This window comes from Artemia franciscana, chromosome 18 (genome assembly GCF_032884065.1).
Source record: "Artemia franciscana chromosome 18, ASM3288406v1, whole genome shotgun sequence".
Lineage (NCBI taxonomy): Eukaryota > Metazoa > Arthropoda > Branchiopoda > Anostraca > Artemiidae > Artemia > Artemia franciscana.
In genome coordinates, this window is record NC_088880.1 from 30,405,388 (window position 1) to 30,424,084 (window position 18,697).

Genomic DNA, 18,697 nt, shown 5'->3' on the forward strand with positions numbered 1-18,697 from the left:
GTTGTCCTTAGATCACCTAACACTACCATGGGTTCATGGCAACGACAGCTGTCACGTTACCACTGTGACAGTTGCCACTGTCTGAGGTAAGCTCTCGATTATGCACTGAATTAGGTCACGTGGCAACTGTTGTTAGGTGAATTCTGCTGATTGCCTAAAGTCAGAATAACCATCTAAAGTTCAGGACGAGAATATTTTGGAGGTGCTTATAATAAATTATTTTATTATTATAATGAGTAAGTTATTATTATTCACACTTTTATTTCCTTATTTTTATTTATACAAATTGTGTTATCGGGTGATCGTAAACTCATTTAAGTCACATTGTGCAATGCATTGTTATTATCCATGAAAATAATTTTTATTTCTTAAAATAATTCAGCTTCTTGGAGGATCGTGGATAATTCAAAAAGGGGAAAATCAACGCGAGAACAATGGAAAGTATCCTATGTTCATTCAAACTATAAAAATTAAGATTGTTTTCTAGATGACCATGGAACACTGCAATCCTTTTTTTCCAAAATATGAATCTTAAGCAGAGCTGCTTCAAAAGCACCAAAGCTTTGAACCCAAGAGGGGAAAGGGGGGTTAATCTTTTAAAAAATCCTATTGTCCAATAAACTTACATTTCAGTCAATAAATAAATGGGCAGAAAATGACCAAATACTCATTCACCTTACCTATTCTGACTGAGATTTTGCTGTTCCGAAACAGAATTTAATATTTAGTAGTTGCCAGGTTTTAACGTTTGTTTTAATTTTTAAACCAGCACAGTATAGTACTGTAATCCAATGGTCAATCAAAACTTTCAGAACAAAATCTCTGATTGTTTAACTCCACAACCCCTCTCCCCTCTGAAAAAATTCATAAAATATAGTAATTCGGAAGATCCTTGCCAATCAAAAGTTTCTAAAAAGCACTGTGATTGGCTAGCACCCCGTCTTCAGATACAATATAGCATTGTAATTCAGAATATGATTTTCAATTAGAATTTTTTTAATGATACGTTATTTTCCATAACATTAAGTAATTTTCCATAATACAATGTTAGACTTTATTTTCCATAACAGAACGTTATTTTACTTATCATAACGTTATTTTCCGTAATTAAATTTAGATTGGTTAGACTTCATTTTTATCTTAGATTCCGATGTTCAGACCACCTGAAGCTCAATTGTGAAGTGTTTTTAATTCAACCGATTCCTTGATGCTGACTTATAAATCTCGCTTACTAAAAGTAGAAATCTCGAAAAAATTTTAGAGAAAATCGAAACAAAAGTGAAACGGTACTGAAATAATATCCAACTGATCTGAACTAATACTGCAATGTAGGTTCACTTTAAATCACGCCATATTTATTTTTCAATTTCAGAAAAAATTTCATTGCTAAATACCTTTCGAAAAAAAAATATCATGAGGGGTACAAATATACTGCTTTAATAGCTTTCGTATCTTTCAGCGAAAAAGGAAATTCATTTAAAATGAAAAATTAACTGACGAATTCCTTAGTTACGTTTTTATATATAAATTGCCCTGCAATAGAAAAGTAATTCCAAGCTTACCTCGTGCTTGAAGGGAACAGCAAAGAGCTATAGTTTGTCATTTTTCTTTCTATGACAGATTATTTTTGATGAAGCAAGTGGTTGTTTGATTTTTTATTATTTTCTTTGTTATTTTTAATATTACAAACTGAGTGTTACAACTGTAGTCATATTTAAAATGAAATAAAAATATCAAAAGACGGATAATATTTTTTCAATGAAAATGTATTTTGGTAGAGAATTACAAAAACCTTTGCACAAATAATAACACAAGTCCAAATATTTTGGCTTCATATCCGGAAAGATAATATAGAAAATAAAAAGAAGAAAAAACATTAGATTTTATTACTATTTGTACAAAAAAGCTTCCTAATTTTTTCTTTCAAAGTTAGATGTTGTATCAAAAGTTTTACCCCCTTTACAATATTTTCACTTCCCTTTAGTTATAAATGGAAAGGCAATTTGACTAATTATCATAATAATTTTAATTTTTGTGGGTATTAAATTAGTCAAACTTATAATCCGATATTTCACGATTATGTGACCGTTATGATTGTGTTGACTGCTATGATTATAGTGACCGATATATATAAATGTGACCGTTATAATTTTATCCGTCTATTGTCAATACATTTTATGTCTTCCCAAAGGCAGTAACCTATCACAATAGTTATAGCTTTTGTTTGTAAAAATTAGTCTAAACTCTAATTGGAAATTTTGATGATTATGTGACCGTTGCAATTGTACCCGTCTAGTGGCAGTAATCTTTGTGTCTTGTGTTTGGTGGTGACCTATTATAATTATTTTAATCTTTGTTTACAATAAATTAATTTATTCAACAAGGGGACATTTTGACGGTTAGGTGACCATTATCGACTATTTGGTCATTATTATTGCAGCCGCCTAGTTTCGTTACCCTTTTTGTCTTTTCGTAGGCTGTATTATACGAGAAACACAGTCGAGAACTTATCGCGAACATTAGGAATTACCCGTTTTTTACGGTGTTAGTACAATTAGCTTCGGCTCGGTGGAAGAATACATTGTAGCTATAATTTAATTAAATATTCAATTGATATTTTGGTTAGGTTAGATAAATTTACGTTACGGTATTATTATAGTTAGTACAACTTATTAACCTTGATGAGAGTGCTGATAAAAAGTTTGATGAGAATGTTTTCCAAGTACCCATCAAGGTTTGGTTTTGCGGCTTGAAGGCAGAATAACCTAATTTCTAATTTCAATAAGTTATACACAATAGTTATTACAGCTATGTAACTCATAATAGCATAACTTATTATAATAGTTATGATTTTTGTTTGCAAAAATTAATCTATGATAACTTTCCTCTTTCAATAAATACTAAGTTCATTAGAAATCGATTTATAATCTTTCGTTGTAGTGCAAAGGCTTTAAGCCATGTCTTCGATATGGCTTTTCATGGCAAATTTGTTTTTGCTTTTTAATTTTCTGGCAGCTCTGGTCTTTCTTTACGCTTTTTAAGACATAAATGGCAAATATGGCACATTTGAAGTGTTTTTTTCCCGAACCCGGTAACAGTTGAATTCTTTAACAAAAAAGCCTTCTTTTGCGTGGCTGACTTCTCCTGACAAAGACAAAATGAAAACAATCCTGTATTTCACCAATACTGAGTAAAATATTTTTTTTTAAGTTAGTTCATTTCGCTTCTCTTCCAAGTCAATCCCTTTCATTCCAACTTCATGTTCAATTGACTTATACACTTAGCAAGACATTATTGTCCAAGTTCATCTGCCAGTTATCTTCCTCTTGTGTATGCATACTTGATTGGTCCAAATAGATAACCCAAAGTCGACGTCTTATTGAGCACAAGTATAAAAACAAGGCTTAAGTGACTTTCGTACTGGCTATGCTGGTAGATATCTATGCTAAGGGGTTAGTTATCGTCTAAAATCATCAGAAAATAGGGGGGGAATGTTGAATGGGGATTGAAGTTTTGATCAAACGTGAAATACTTTCTAGGGAAAGTTTATTAATTTATTTCCAAATATTAATAGTTCATCCAAAAATTTATTTTATTACTGCTGTTTTACATAACGTAGCATAAACTTGCGTAACACTGAATTCTATGTAGATCATGAGTTTACTTGGAACTTACTATGCTATGACAAAAAAAAAGAACTGTTAGACTACATAATTTAATGTAAAAGCTTAAATTTATACTAGTGTGGAAATACCTTTAGAGGTACTCCTAAAGATATATGAAATGCTATCTGATTTCTATGTTGCGCTAAGATACGTAATAGGTATCAAAAAGATGAATGAACTAAACTGAACCCTTTGATAATTCAATTGGAAATTGTTGCTAGGGGGATATGAAATAGAATCGTATTCGATTCGATGGTTCATAAATCATTGTTTTGATTTCAAACAAGCACTTTCGATGGTAAAATATGATAGAGTTTGAATAATTTCCTGAATATTTGTTACAATTTAAAGTTCATTATCCAATCTCTTCCGTTTTTAATAATAAACTGCATCTTCCCCAGGAAATTTTTTGACAACTCCACAGCTGTACCCTGGGTTGTCACCCTGCGAAAAAAATTACCGGATTGACCTTGTAATTTTCACCAGTAAATTAGTGATTCACATAGGCTACTGATTTCTTGATTTTTTGGCAATATATAAAATCACTAGTAATAGTGAAAATCACCAGGGTGGCAACCCTGGCTGTACCTTACACTAAAGAAAAATACACACAAAAAATTCATTGTTTCTACGTCTGTCCATTCACAGAGGCAGATTTGAGATGTTTTTATGGAATTCTGTTAGAGAATTACCTAAACTTGCTTAAAAAATTAAAATTTTTCCTGTTTGTATGTTTTTAGCATCTTCTTTGTGTATTTCAAATAGTGGGGGGTCCTGGGGGCGGGGGCGCCCCTTCCTTGACGTAGTGGTTCATTTGTGATTGGGACCGCTTGCTCTGGTTTGGGTCGAGACAAAAGTTTTTTGTTTTAATTGGTTTTAATAGTTGAGTTTTTAATAAGTTATTATTAAGACTGTTTTGTTTTGCAAACAAGTTTGAAAGAAGGTTTTAGTTACTTTGTACGGTCTCTGTTGGTTTTTACCAATGACACACACCGTCAAAAACCACTTAACTAAATTTAAGTTAATCAAGGGAATCTGTCTGTATTACCACAAAAGCCAACTGGGGGGCGAAAAGCTTCATTTTATAATAACAAGGAGGGGAAATTTAAAATCTTAACTTCTTTTGGCAGTTGAAATGATATTTCAGGAATTTTGCTGTCAAACCGGGGTTGAAAAGCAAAATATTAACTTCGTTTTACTGTCAAAATATTGTTTTCGAGACTTGTTATGGCACTGAGAAGAATAAATTGATATCATTACTTTTTTTCGCTGTTTTTTGCTGTTTTGGTTTTTTAGGCTTTTTTTGTAAAGCAAGGTATTTTTTACAACATTGTTATTTTTAAGGGGATTTGCATAATAGAAAGTAAATGCATGAGAAGTGCAAAATTATCAGTTTAAGTTTTGGATTTTGGTGAGCAAATGAAAGCTACTTTACTGCCTATTTTCATCTAATTAAAGCTCTGTATTATATGACATATCACCTCCTCTGTTTATCCCAAAACATTAAAATAAAGCCCATAAAATGGTCATAGAGCATTTGTCCACAGTTAAAAAGAAGTTTGGATGAGTAGGAAGATAAGTCTGCATACCAAGATTAGAATATTGGAAGGTATAGTGATGATTTTGGTTAAATATGGCTCTGAAGCTTGAGCACTCTGAAAACTGAATGAAGATTTACTAGATGTTATGGAAAAAAATTGCCTACAGATCATTATGGATACCCGACTGACTGACTGTATTACAGTAGGCTGTACGAAAAATGTGGTTCAATCCTGCTTTCTAGGGCTATAATGAAAGAAAGGTTGGGATGAATAAGCCATATTCTGCGGATAAATGATGATAGATTGTCCTTTTACTCCAACTGTCTAGGTCTAAACGCAAAGCAGGTCGTCCTCGTCTGGGGTTGGAGAATGTTATAAAGAAATATTTAAAGGAAATCGGAAGTTCCTGCGAGGGTTTAAACAGGGAGGCTCTGAATAAATTGGGATGGAGGAGGAGTGTAAGTAGCTGTGTTAGCCTCAGGTGTCTTGTGCTTTGTTGAGTTGTTAGTAGTTACTAGTAGTAGTATAATTATTGCCTTCTTAATTACAAAATAAAATCCAAAGCTTTATACTTGAGAATTCCAGTGCTAATGTTTCTTATTTGAGAGTCTTTTTGAGAGTCTACATGAGTTATCTTTGAAATTTATGTGTCTCTAAAGATGTTTCTTTTCAAGTTCTTTCATGCCTCCTAACTAATTTTGTTTTGATTATAGTATTTCAGAACATTAAACACTCGAGTATCAGTAGTGTATATTGAGACATGGGCAAGCGGAAATCAAATTGGAATCGAAAAAAATGAAGAAATGACAAAAGTCCTGAGACAACTAAGCGATTACAACTTGAGAAAACTACAAAATATTGAGAAAGATACAATACAGCTTTTGACGTAAGTGATAAACATTTTTCCTATTGTAATTATCTGCTGATTTTTAAAACATTAGTTCTAAAAAATTCGAGCTTATAAACCTAGACTTCGTTTTTTGACATTTTTTGCGACATAGCGGTTTTTTTGTGGTGAAAAGAAGTTATTTTTTAGAATACAAGAATAAATAAGCTATATGTATATTATTCTTGATAATTACCTTCTAGCATTACATTCAGTTTTCAAACCTAGGCTTCATTTTTTGTATTTTTTTTCGACTTCCCAATTTTGTTGGGAGAAAAGAAATCATTTTTTAGATCATTAAAACAAATGTTTCTATGGGGCATGGAATTGGATGTGTATGTGGAACACTAGTTAGACATGGAAGATGGAATTATAGATAAAGAAAAACTGTAATAATAAAAGACAAAAAATTCCTTATTGGAAACTTCATTTTCTTTTTTACTGTTTATATAAGAGTATATACTGGTAATTTGATTTAAAAACTATACTTTGAATTTTTAAATTTTTGATATTTGTTTGGACATATCAGTTTTTGGGCCAAAAAGTTATTCTTTAGTTCATTAGAATAAATAAGTTTTGTGACCAACCTGGCTAGACATGATAGAGAAAATTTGCAGGAAAGAAAAAAAAACTTAAGTTTTCTGTAGTTTTACCCTAATCACCTTGAGCATAAGTGAATTTTATAAACGATGATGGATTTTTATTACAGAATTTTAGAAAAAAACCAACTTTCAAATATTTTTTATCAGATGGCAGTTAATTATATAGTTATCTAAACTTTGGCCGAGAATTCTAACAGATTTTATGTGGCATCCATTGGTACCAAAATTCTGTTTTTTAGACTTTCGGTTACAATTGAGCAGCGTCGCTCCTTACTTACAGTTTCTCTCCACGAACTGTTTGATTTTTTTTTTTTTTAGTTTTGCTGATGCTTCGATAATTGAAATAATGACTGTTTATTCCTTACCGAAGTAAATTAAGTTTGAACATGCATTGTTTGCATTTAAGAAGAGGGAACTAATGAAAAATTAGGTTTTTCATCTTTTTCAGTGAGAAAAGTGTCATTGTTCTATCAAGTATTTTAATTAAATAAAACTCTCCAAAAAGATGTTTCTTAAAGAAAAATAGAGGCCATATAAAACTTAACATCGGAATAAATAAAAACCTACAATAACTCAAACTCAAAACAACCTGAAATGACTATTAACGAATAAATAAACCCCAAAATGAAAAAAAAAGCAATCATAGCAAAAAAACTTACAACAGATATAATATAAATGAATAAACAAATCTTAAAACGACTGAAACCTAAGTTGAATATGCAAATCAAGCTTGAAACAAACAAAAATTACTACAAACTAGAGTTTGAGTTTTGCGTCGTTCTCTCACTGTAAAAGTCTAAAACCTACTCCGTCACTGGTGTTTTACTGAAAACTGTGTGTGTCTTGAAGGTCTTAGAAAGTATAAATGAAATCAAACTGAATGTTTAATATATAATGCTATTAATTGTTGAAGGATCATCAGTTCAAGATTTTATTTCACTCTAATTTCATTTTAATTTTCAATGCTCTAATAACTGAAAAAGAAGACATTCGTAATATAATTCGTTTTCAGTGAAGCACCAATGACGCAGTAGGCTTTATTCTTTTACATTCAGGGAAGGGCGCAACATCCAAACTATTGTTTGTAGTGAATCTATATTCGTCTAGGAAAAAACAAATAAAATTCTACTGAATATTTGATATATAACGATATTAATTCAAAATCTAATTTTATTGTAATTTTTATATTTATTTTCAATGAACTGATAAGAACAAAAGATAATATTTGTAATTTAATTCGTTTTCAATAAAGCACCAATGATGCAGTAGGTTTTAGACTTTTACAAAGTGAGAAGAAGGCAAAACCTAGACCCTTGTTTCTAGTACTTTTTGTTTTTTTTTCAAGCTTTAATTGAATGTCTAATGTAAGTTTCACTCGTTTTATGATTTATTTATTCATTTATATTAGTACCTATTGTATGCATGTTTGATATGATTGTTTATTTAATATCTGTTCGCTTTGGTTTCATTTATGCTTCAATAACAAAATTTTTTGTTCGTTCTAAGCTTGAGTTGTATATTCAACTTAAGCTTTACTGGATTTAAGATTTATTTATTCATATATATTTATACCTCTTGCATTTTGTTTTGCCTTGGTTGTTTACTTAATTTCTGTTTGTTTTGGGTTTTATTTATTCTTTAATAGTAATTTCTTGTCCCTTTGAGTTTGAGCTATTGCAGGTCTCCATTTCTTCCTATCTTAAGTTTAATATAGGATTTAGTTTTCTTTAAAAACATCTTTTTCAAAAAGTTTTTCAAAACTAATTTTTATTTGTTTTTAATTGCCAAAGTTTCCTGTTTTTCAAAATTCCCTATTTCAAAATATTTTTTTTTATTCCAAACATATTAACAATTTTGGCAAGAACTAATAAAATTAATCTGAATATTTGATATGCAACGATATTAATTTCTGAAAGCTCACCAGCTCCAAATTTTGCTTCCCCCAGGGCCATGTTTAAGGCCTTGACACTTCTAGGCACAAGTGTTTTTGCCACTCCATTTTTGCAAGATTTTTGGAGATATCCCCAAATCTTCAGAAATAGTGAAAGCCCCAGGGCCTAGTGGACCTATTGGTGAATCCTGGTCTGATTTCACTACAGTTTTAATTTTTTTTCAACGTTGTAATAAGTACAAAGGGAAATATTTGTAATACAATTCGTTTTAAGAAAGTGCCAAATACGCAGTAGGCCTTATGGTTTTACCTTTAGGGAAACAGACAGTAGCCATACTCTTGTTTTTACTGAAGAATATAGGTGTCTTGAACAGTTTGGAAAGAGCTAATAAAAATCAAATGAATTCCCATAATTTTTGGATTAAAATATTGTTATTTTTTTGGTGGGGTGTCACTTAGACAGGGCAAGGGGTCATCAGGGATGGCAAGGGGTTAGCTCCCACGATTTTCCGAATAAAATATTTTTAATTTTTTTTTTTTTTGGTTGGGGGATGCTCCCCTGATTTATCAGTGATAATTTTTCTGTGGGATATCGTTCATAAGTTTGTTGAGTGGGGATGGGGATTAGGTTTATCTGATCTTTGAACTATTTATAAAAACCTTGCATAAGAACCTTATATACTCCCAGAACATGACATATAATGCTTGCCCATGGGCTCTGGGGGTTCTGTTGACCCTGGAGTTTTTGCTGTCTGATTGTTTGACTTGTTTTGACAAAATGGCTTTCTCAAAAATTTGATCGGATGGATTTGGAGTAATGAAAACAGGGGAGTAGTTGCCCTCCAGTCCTTTTGACTCTTAAATCGAGAACTAGAACTTTCACTTTCCAATAGAAAGAACCCCCTTCGAATTTCATACGATCATTCCTTCCCTATAAATTTCATATGCCTGTGGGGCTTAATTTATAACACTTACCCCCGGGTTCTGGCGGGCTTTGAAAACCCATAAGTTTTTATTACATGATATTTTGTCTATTTCAGACAAGATGAAAATCCCAAAATTTGATCAGACGCATTTGTGGAAAAGACTGTTGGTGGGGAGGGAGGCTTGTTGCCATCAGATTACTTTTGACTCTCAAAAGGAAAACTGGAACTTTCATTATCTAACAATTTGAATCCTCTTCGAGATTTACTTTTTCCAAAGAGACTTAATATTTCCCCTGGGCTCTGGGGAGGTGGGATGTTGACACCAAGCTTTTTTTTATCTGATCGTTGGACTGTTTCACACAAAATGACTATATAAAATTTGGACTGAATGTGTTTGGGTAAAAGAGGCTGTATATGAGTGATAAGGAGTAGCGCCTCCTTTTACTTTTAACTCTTAAACAAGAAACTAGAACTTTCAATTTCCTATCAAGTGGGCCACCTTTGAAGTTTATACGACCCTCCCCTACGTAAAAATCTTATATGCACCGGTGCATTACTTACAACACTTGCCCCCAGGCTTTGGGAGGTTGTGCTACCCCAGAGATTTTATTATTTTATTTTTAAACTATTTTGAACAAAATTTTCGATAGGATGCGTTTGGGGAAAAAAGGCCTTGGAGGGTGGGGGGCTAGTTGCCACCCGATAACTTTTGACTCTTACAAAGGGCACTAGGAATTTACGATCTAATGATCCCTCTCTAAAGTCTATACTACAATTCCTTCCACAAAAACTTTATATGCCCCGCGGGCATAATTTATAACAAATTACACCTCGTTCTTGGGGGCTGGGTTATCCCTGCTGTTTTTGTTATATGATTTTTGGTCTATTTTGAGCAAAATGGCTAAAAAAAAAAAAATCGATTGGATGCATTTCCGAAAAAGAGCGTTGGTGGGAGGAGGGGGGCCTAGTTGCCATGGGATTGCTTTTGACTCTTAAAAGGGAATTAGAACTTTGAATTTCTTGTCATTTGAGTCCCTTCCGAGGGGAATCTGGGGGGAGGTATGTAGACACTAAAAATGGGCCTTCAATGTCTTTGGACTCTCAAAAAGTGAGCTAGAATTTTAAATTTCTAATCAAATGAACACCCTGTGAAGTTTATACCAGCAGCCCTTCCATAAGAACCAAATATGCCCTCAGGGCATAACTTACAAAGCAATTTACCTGGGCCCTTTTTTTCAGTTGACCGTTGATCTCTTTGGACTCTTATAAATTGAGCTAGAATTTTCAATTTCCAATCAAATGAACGCCCTCTGAAGTTCATACCAGCAGCCCTTCCATAATAACTTAATATGACCCTATGCCATGACTTACAACGCTTCTCGTGGGGCCTTGGGGGTCTTATTGACCACTTAGTTTTTGTTATCTGATCTTTGAGCTATTTTAAAAAATTTATCGGATATATTTTGGGAAAAAAGGTGTTGGGGGCTATTTACCCTCTCATCACTTTTGACTCCTTTAGTTGCCATAGGATCAATTTGATTCTTAAAAAGGGAATTAAAACCTTCAAATTTATAATCTTTCGAGTCTCCTCCAATGCTTATAGGACTATCTCTTCCATATGAACTTTATATGCTCCCAGGGCGTAAGTTACAACCCTTCCCCCGGGTTTCGGGGGGTCGAGGTATATTGAGCCCGAATATTTTTTATCTCATCGTTGGACTATTTCAAACAAAATGGCTATCTCAAAGCTTTGATCAGATGCATTTGGGGGAAAAGAGGGTGGGATGCGGGGGTATGTGCCCGCTGATCACTTTTGATGACTCTTAAAAAGGTAACTAGAACTTTCAACTTACAATCAAATGAGCTACTTCTGATTTTTATGCGACCACCCTTTACGTAAAACTTATCTGCCCACGGGAAATAACTTACAACAGTTCCCCTCGGGCTCAGGGTTTTTTGTCGACCCCTGAGTTCTTCGTAAGCCTAGGAGCGTTATTGTCTACATCGTGACTTGGCAATTGGTGCGCTGGATTCAGTATCCTTTGTCTTTGATGGCGGGGCTTCGAATCCCAGTGTACCGAATTATTTGGTTTGGGACGGGGGTCAGTGGCGTGACTCTATAAGCTCAGCCAGAGTCAACCCAGCTCTAAATGGGTACCAGGAGAAATCTGGGGATGGTAAACAGGAAGGGTGTGCGAAAGCGCAAGATGGTTGACCCCCACCCCCTCATTGCACTTCCTGGCTGAACGGCCAAGAAACGGATTTCAGCAACGATGGTAAGGACTGTAAAATCTAATGCCGCATTCCTTACCTTTTTTTACGTTTTTACCTGAGTTCTTGCATTTCCATCTGTAAACTATTTTGAACAATAGTTATCTCTAAAGTTTGATGGGACACATTTCGGGAAAATGGCAGGGAGGGGGGAGATCCCTTCCGATCACTTTCGACTCTTAAAAAGGGCACTAGAAATTCCTGTTTGCAATCGAATGAACCCCCTCCGAAGTTTATACAATCATCCCTTCCATAAAACCTTATATGCCCCCTAGGCATAATTTACAACACTTTCTCCCAGGTTCTGAGGGTTTGTTTTTGCAATATGATCCCTGAAGTTTTTTGCAATATGATCTTTTGTCTATCTTAAACGAAATAGTTTTATAGAAAATCTAATAGGACACATTTGGGCAAAAAAAGGTTGGAGGAGGGGCTAGTTGCCATCAGATCACTTTTCACTCTTAAAAAGGGAATAAAAACTTTCAGTTCCTTATCATTTGAGCCCCCTACGATGTTTATATAACGACTTCTTCTATAGAACCTTATATGCCCCCAGGGCATAAGTTACAGCCCTTCCCCTGGGCTTGAAGGGTATGATAACTCCAAAGTTTTTTTTTTATCTGATGGCTGCAATATTTCAAACAAACTGGCAGTCCCAAAATTTGATGGGATATATTTGGGGAAAAGAGGGTGTGGAGGGGGCTAGAAGCCTTCCGATTCCTTTCGACTCATAAAAAGGTAACTAGAATTTTCAATTTTCAAGTACCTCTGAAGTTTATACAATCGCCCCTTAAATAAAAACTTTCTATGACTTTAACACTTGCCTCCAAGCTCTGGGGGTAGGTGTTTACCCCAGAGTTTTTGTTATTTGATGTTAGAACTATTTTCAACAAAACAGCTATCTTAAAGTTTTTATCGGAAGGGTTTGGGGAAAAAGGGAGTGGGGGGTCTAGATACCCTCCAATCTCTTTTGAATCTTAAAAAGCGAACTAAAATATTCAATTTCAAATCAAATCAGCTCTCTCTGAAGTTTATACGAGCACCCAATCTGTAAGAACTATATTTGACCCCCAGGGCATAGCTTACAATGCCTGCCCTGGGGGTTTGTGTTGACTCTGGAGTTTTTGATATTTAATGTTTGATCTATTTTTAACCAAATTTCTATCTCAAAATTTTATCGATGCATTTGGAGCAAAAAGGGTGTGGGGGGCTAGTTGCCCCCAATCAGTTTTGACTCGTAAAATTGATACTAGAACTTTCGATTTATAATCCAATGAGCCTCCAAAAAAGTTTATAGGACCTATCCCCTTCCATATTAAGTGTTTCTGGGAAAAAAAATAATAATAATAGAACATTCGAGCCGTATGGCCTTTTTCCTTGTAGGAGCGATCCTTTTATCAGAGGTCAAACGGGCATGGCTTTCCCTGATTCAATATGTACACCCAAATCTGTTGGCGTATCTGTAGACATTAGTATATATGAGCCACATCTTGCTGGTGCGACCATGGCTCACATGATTGGCCATAATTTGGGCATGGATCATGACGAAGGAGGTAAGTCAGTGTTTTGTTGTTTCATTTATTCTAATTAAAGTTTACTCATATTAATCATTCTGCGAAGCTGTGAAAATTGAAGTTTTAAATTTTTTTAAATTAGTTTTAAAGAAAGTTGATGTATAACCTTGACCAAAATACAAAATTGTCATAAGAGCCAGTATGAAAATATCCTGTTTTTTTCTTCGTTATCGTCTAATTATTTCAAAACCAAGAGTCCAAAAAATAACGACACAATTTGCATGTAATAGGATTATAGACCCTTTTAAAAGCGCAAATTCTAGTAAAATGTTGTAAAAAAAAAACTTTGTATAAAATGTTGCATACTTGGATTCTGCAAAGGAAAATGGATTTTTGGGATGTGTCTTAAAATCTGGTAATTTTTCCTCAGAGGAAGAGCGAGGGCTCCAATGCTACAAAACGATTTGATTTTTGGCTTCTGTTTTTCAATTTTTCAGGTATTGCTTTGTGGGAAAATTACTCAAAAATAAATAGATAAAAGATGGGGCTTGGACGTGCTTATTCAAATAAATTAAGAATCGAGGAGTCACAAACTTTACTCGAACACTTCTTTTGTATTGGCAAAGTTGCCAGGCTACCACCTTCAAAATGTTTTTTAAGTAAGTGTCAATAGCTGAATTCCTAGCAGAGGAAATCCATTGCAGGAGGAAGGAGAAGGGTGAAGAAAATTGAATTTTTAAAGGGTTAATCCAATGATATATTATTTTATTGGTACTTCAGTCAACTTTATTTTCTTAATAGACCATGTTTGTGATGTGAAGGGTTAAGTGTCAAAAAGTAAATGATGGGAGAGGGCAGGTTAAGATTTCAATGGTAAATATGCCTGCAAAAGTAGAAAAAATAAAAGCATAAATTATTCTTATTATTTTTTTTCTGTACTTCCTCTCTTGATTTTGGATTAACTTAAATGCTTCAGGGTAGTTTTGAATTTCATATTGATTTAGCTGTACAACCAGCCAACACGCTTTACCAGCTGGATGGTAATTTTTTAGCATGACAAGTTGCCCACATTTGGTAATAATTTGTTCAGAATCAATAGATCGTAGAGTCTTTTGCCGAACTTCAAATACCATAATGATTTGTTTGTACAAGCCAGCTGGATGGCCAATTCCACCCAACACATTACCAGCATACACCAGGACACGGTAAAATTGCAAGGAATCTTAAGAATTGTGCCGTTTTGCACAATTTGTTGTTTTTTTTTATTTTTTGCATTGTCATTATCTTTCTTTAATGGCCAACTATTTACTAAGCTTTAAAGAAATCTTAGAGTCCTTAAATTTTAATTCGATGCACCCTTTGTCTTAATGAATGTCTCATGCTTTTTCCTAAAAACGGTTCTCTATGTTTTTCATATTCTCAACTCCCTAAAAAAGTAAGACAAATAAAATTTAATTAAAACTAATGAGGTTCAAACAAAAATATTTATCTATATTAAAGATTAATATAATTATATACACCGTAATATATCATAATAATCTAATGTATTAATATAAAAGTGCATTTTTTCCTTTTTCATTCTTCATCTTTCTCTACTTCTCAGTTTATTACCTGCAAAAAATATCGGTTTCATTTCTATCGCTAGCAATCGAAATTAGTGCCAAGTATAAGATGAGAAGAAAGTGTTATTCCTAGTAAAACACAAATCATGACCTTTGATGACCTGACAGTTCTGTCGACAACAACTCCGCTTTTCCTTAACAATAGGCGCTTTTGTTCTAATAAAAGTTGTCGTTCTCAGGAGAATAGAACACCAATTCAATCAAGGCTTTATAGGCTTTATAGGCTGAAGAAAATAAAATTTTGTCTTAAATGACGCAAGGAAGAAAAATACGAAAAAGTACAAAGTTCAGAATAGAGAAAGGTTATTTTGAAAGAGTGCTGGTTGTACAAGACAAATAGGAAGACATGAAACAAAAAAAAAGTAAAAGATAGAAAAGAAGGTTCAACCGGTTTTATTTATAAAAACATTTTATTTATAAAAGCAGAGGGCTTGAAAGAGACAGAAGAAGACACGGAGGGGAAATATGTATCATATTTTCTGAAAATGAGAAAAATATATTTGAAAAGATGCTCATCTAAAAGACAAATAGGAAGAAGCTAAATAAAACAGAGCAGAGCTTCATATATTGAACAAAGAATCGCCTTGTAAATTTTAGGATTGTGAAAGTTAACTTTAAAAGGGGTTCGTTTGTATGAGACAAACGGGAAGAAGCGAAGCAGAAACAGAGAGGAACATAAGAAATACAAAATAAGAATAGATAGAAAAATAGAAGAAAAATAGAAGAAAGAAAATCAAAGAAAAATAGAATAGAAAAATAGAATGAAATAGAATAGAAGCAAAAAAGAAGGTTCCGCCAGGATCTTATTCATGAAAAGAGAGGATGTGTAAGAAAAAGAAGAACACGCGAAGAAAAAGTGGGCAAAATATTTTATAGAATTGACAGAAATATCTCTGAAATAACGCTAGTTTTACAAGGGAAATCGGAATAAGTGAACCTAAAACAGAAATTAGAGGTTTAAAAATACGGTTAAAGAACGTATATCGAGGATTTTCAAACAAAAGGAATAATATCTTGTTGGCTGTATTTCAATCCTATTCAAAGGGTGAAAAGTGCTTTTCATTGAAACATTAGTCTGATATTTCATGTTGACGAATTTGATATTATACGAAATAAACGATTTTCAAGCCTCGTTTTACACCCAATGCTATGATTGTGTGGATCTTGCAAGAGCTGTACTATCTTTTTACTAAATATTAATAAAAAAAAGGTTGTTCCGCAAAATAAGTTTTTCAAGATAAAATTAAAAAACTTCATTAAACTTAAAATGGGCAAAAATAAAATCAAATAGTCTACCGAACTGAAAACTCCCACAAATCAGCATAAGTAACTAAATGAAACCTGAAACGAAGAGAAGTTGCAATAAATAACAGAGTCAAATTCAAAACGAGCAGAAACTAACATGATTAGGGCTCACAACTCCTATGCCTTCCCAAGGCCAGAACATAATTGACAGTTTACTGGAAAAACTACAAATGTATGTGAATTGTCAGTTTAAAATACATAGGCCTATGCTTATATTTATCCTTAAGATCTTAATAATTTTTTTTTTATTTATCTAAGCTATAAAAGGGAAAACATTAAAAAAAAATTCAGTGAAGTACAAATTACGTTGTGGCCCTGGGAAGGCATAGGGTTTGTGAGCCCTAATCATGTTAATTCCTGCTCGTTTTGAGTTTGACTTTGTTATTTATTGTAATTTCATTTCTTTTTGGGTTTCATTTATTTATTGATACTGATATGTGGTATTTTTATGCTTGGTAGATTATTTGCTTCTGTGTTGCCCATTTTTGTTGTAATGGAGTTCTTTACCTTTCCCTGAAAAACTTTTTTTTCGGAAAAATCCTTTTTAATTAATTTTTTTTTATCTATATTAACATAGTATTTTTCAAGGAAAAAGTATTGATAGACTGTTTGCCCTCCAAATCATTTTTGACTCAACTTTAATTTCCAATCAAATTAGCTCCTTTAAAATATCAATGATGTTACTAGTTATGATAGAGCAGTGCAGCATATGATATAGTTTCTATGCCCTTTTAATACGTGCATGCATATAAATTTTGTTTAATTTAAACTTCTAATATTTCCTAAAAGCTTCAACTTATTGCCCTTAGTGTCGTTCATTACAATAAACGTAGAAGTATTATTAAAAGAATGCACAGGGTCTTCTCTCTAGTTCAAAATACGCCATAGCGTACCCTTAAAGGTCTAACTTGTAAGCCGTTATTATGATATCGCTTTGCCACCCTTTTGACAATCTCCATGATTGTTCGTCATCTCATGATAGTTCTCCATATTTCGTTTTGATTCAGTTCAACATCTGCCTAATTATTCCTTGAAAGCTCACCTTAATACCCTGAGATTGTGTAGTAGCAATAGTTGTATTAGCAGTCTTAGCATTAGTAGCAGTATGCACATGTCACTTTGGTAGTTTTTCCCCTTCAACACAGGATGTTCAAACTTAATACAAAAGTCAATTTTTAATATACGATCTTTAGACAATCTAAATGTACAGAGTGTCTTTTGTTAGTTCGAATTTGCCATTAATATTCTCTCAAGTTTTGCCTTCATAGACTTATCCTTAATAGTACTACTATCATAGTAGCTACAGTGCTACTATGTAGCAGCAGAAGTAGTTGGAGTGTTAGTTTTGTATTATCTTTAGTAGTAACAGTAGTAGCAGCAGCATTAATAGGTAATAGCATGTGCATATTGACTTTTGATTAGTTGAGCATCCGTTTCATGATACCCCGGAAGTTTCACTTTGGCACGATAAGCCGTTCCAAAAATACTGCTGATCTGCTCTTTTGACCCCCTTTTGACGCCTTTTTAATCTTAATATTCGAAGCCTTACAAATTGTTGCAACTGAAGTAGTAGTTGGAGCATTTCAATAGTAGCAGTAGTAGTATTAGTAAAAAAAAGGTATGGTATTAGTGCTAGCAGGGACAAGAATATATTACCTTTTTGTCAAGTAATTTTCCCGTTTAAGTATTATCTGAAAGATCAAACTTAATACCCAAATCCATTCTTAAGATACACCCCTTGGGAAATCTACATGCATATAGTGTGTTTTGATATGGTTCAAAATCCCCTTCAATATTCTGTCAAATTTTCACCTTCACACACTTCACTTAATTATACTAGTAGTAGTAGTAGTAGTAGTATCATAGTAGTAGTAGTTGTAGTATGAACAGTACTTACAGTAATGGTGTATTATTATTATCAGTAGTAACAGTAGTAGCAGCAGTATTAATGGCAGTAGTAGCAGGTACATTTTGATTTGTGGTCAACTGAATATCTCATTTATGATACCCCTGAAGTGTCGACTCGATACGATAACCCGTTCCAAAAATATTGCTGATACACCCCTATCATGCACATAATATGCTTTTATTTAGTTCAATTTTCCCCTCAACTTTTCCTCAGATGTTTATTTCAATATCCTCAGCCTTAGAAGTACCCACTACAGAAGCAGTAGTTATAGTGATAGTAGTGGTAGTAGTAGTAGTAGTAGTAGTAGCGTGCAAATATTGCCTTTTTGTTCAATGGATCATCTCCCTAATCATTTCCTGAAAGTTAAAAACTAATATACTCAGTCATTACTGAGTTACGTCCTTTTGACAACCCATGTACACATAACATACTTTGATTTGGTTCAATACTCCCCTCAACACTCCTTAAAAGACTCTCCTCAATCAATTTCGTATTTTGGGAAAGTAGTAGTCAAACATGCATGCCTTTTCTCAATCATAGGTAGCTCAATAGCGTTGCCTAAGTA

At 33.4% G+C, this 18,697-nt stretch overlaps 1 protein-coding gene across 2 annotated transcripts in view; it reads left to right on the top strand.

Annotated features, from left to right (window-relative positions):
- LOC136038862 (disintegrin and metalloproteinase domain-containing protein unc-71-like) overlaps positions 1 to 18,697 on the top strand; it is a 237,913-nt gene that overhangs the window by 17,236 nt on the left and 201,980 nt on the right. For both annotated transcript variants that reach the window (XM_065722314.1, XM_065722315.1), the window contains exons 2-3: positions 5,920 to 6,092; positions 13,166 to 13,335. In XM_065722314.1, the coding sequence (XP_065578386.1) occupies positions 6,010 to 6,092; positions 13,166 to 13,335 (253 nt within the window). In that variant the 5' untranslated portion in view covers positions 5,920 to 6,009. The remainder of the gene's footprint in view (positions 1 to 5,919; positions 6,093 to 13,165; positions 13,336 to 18,697) is intronic.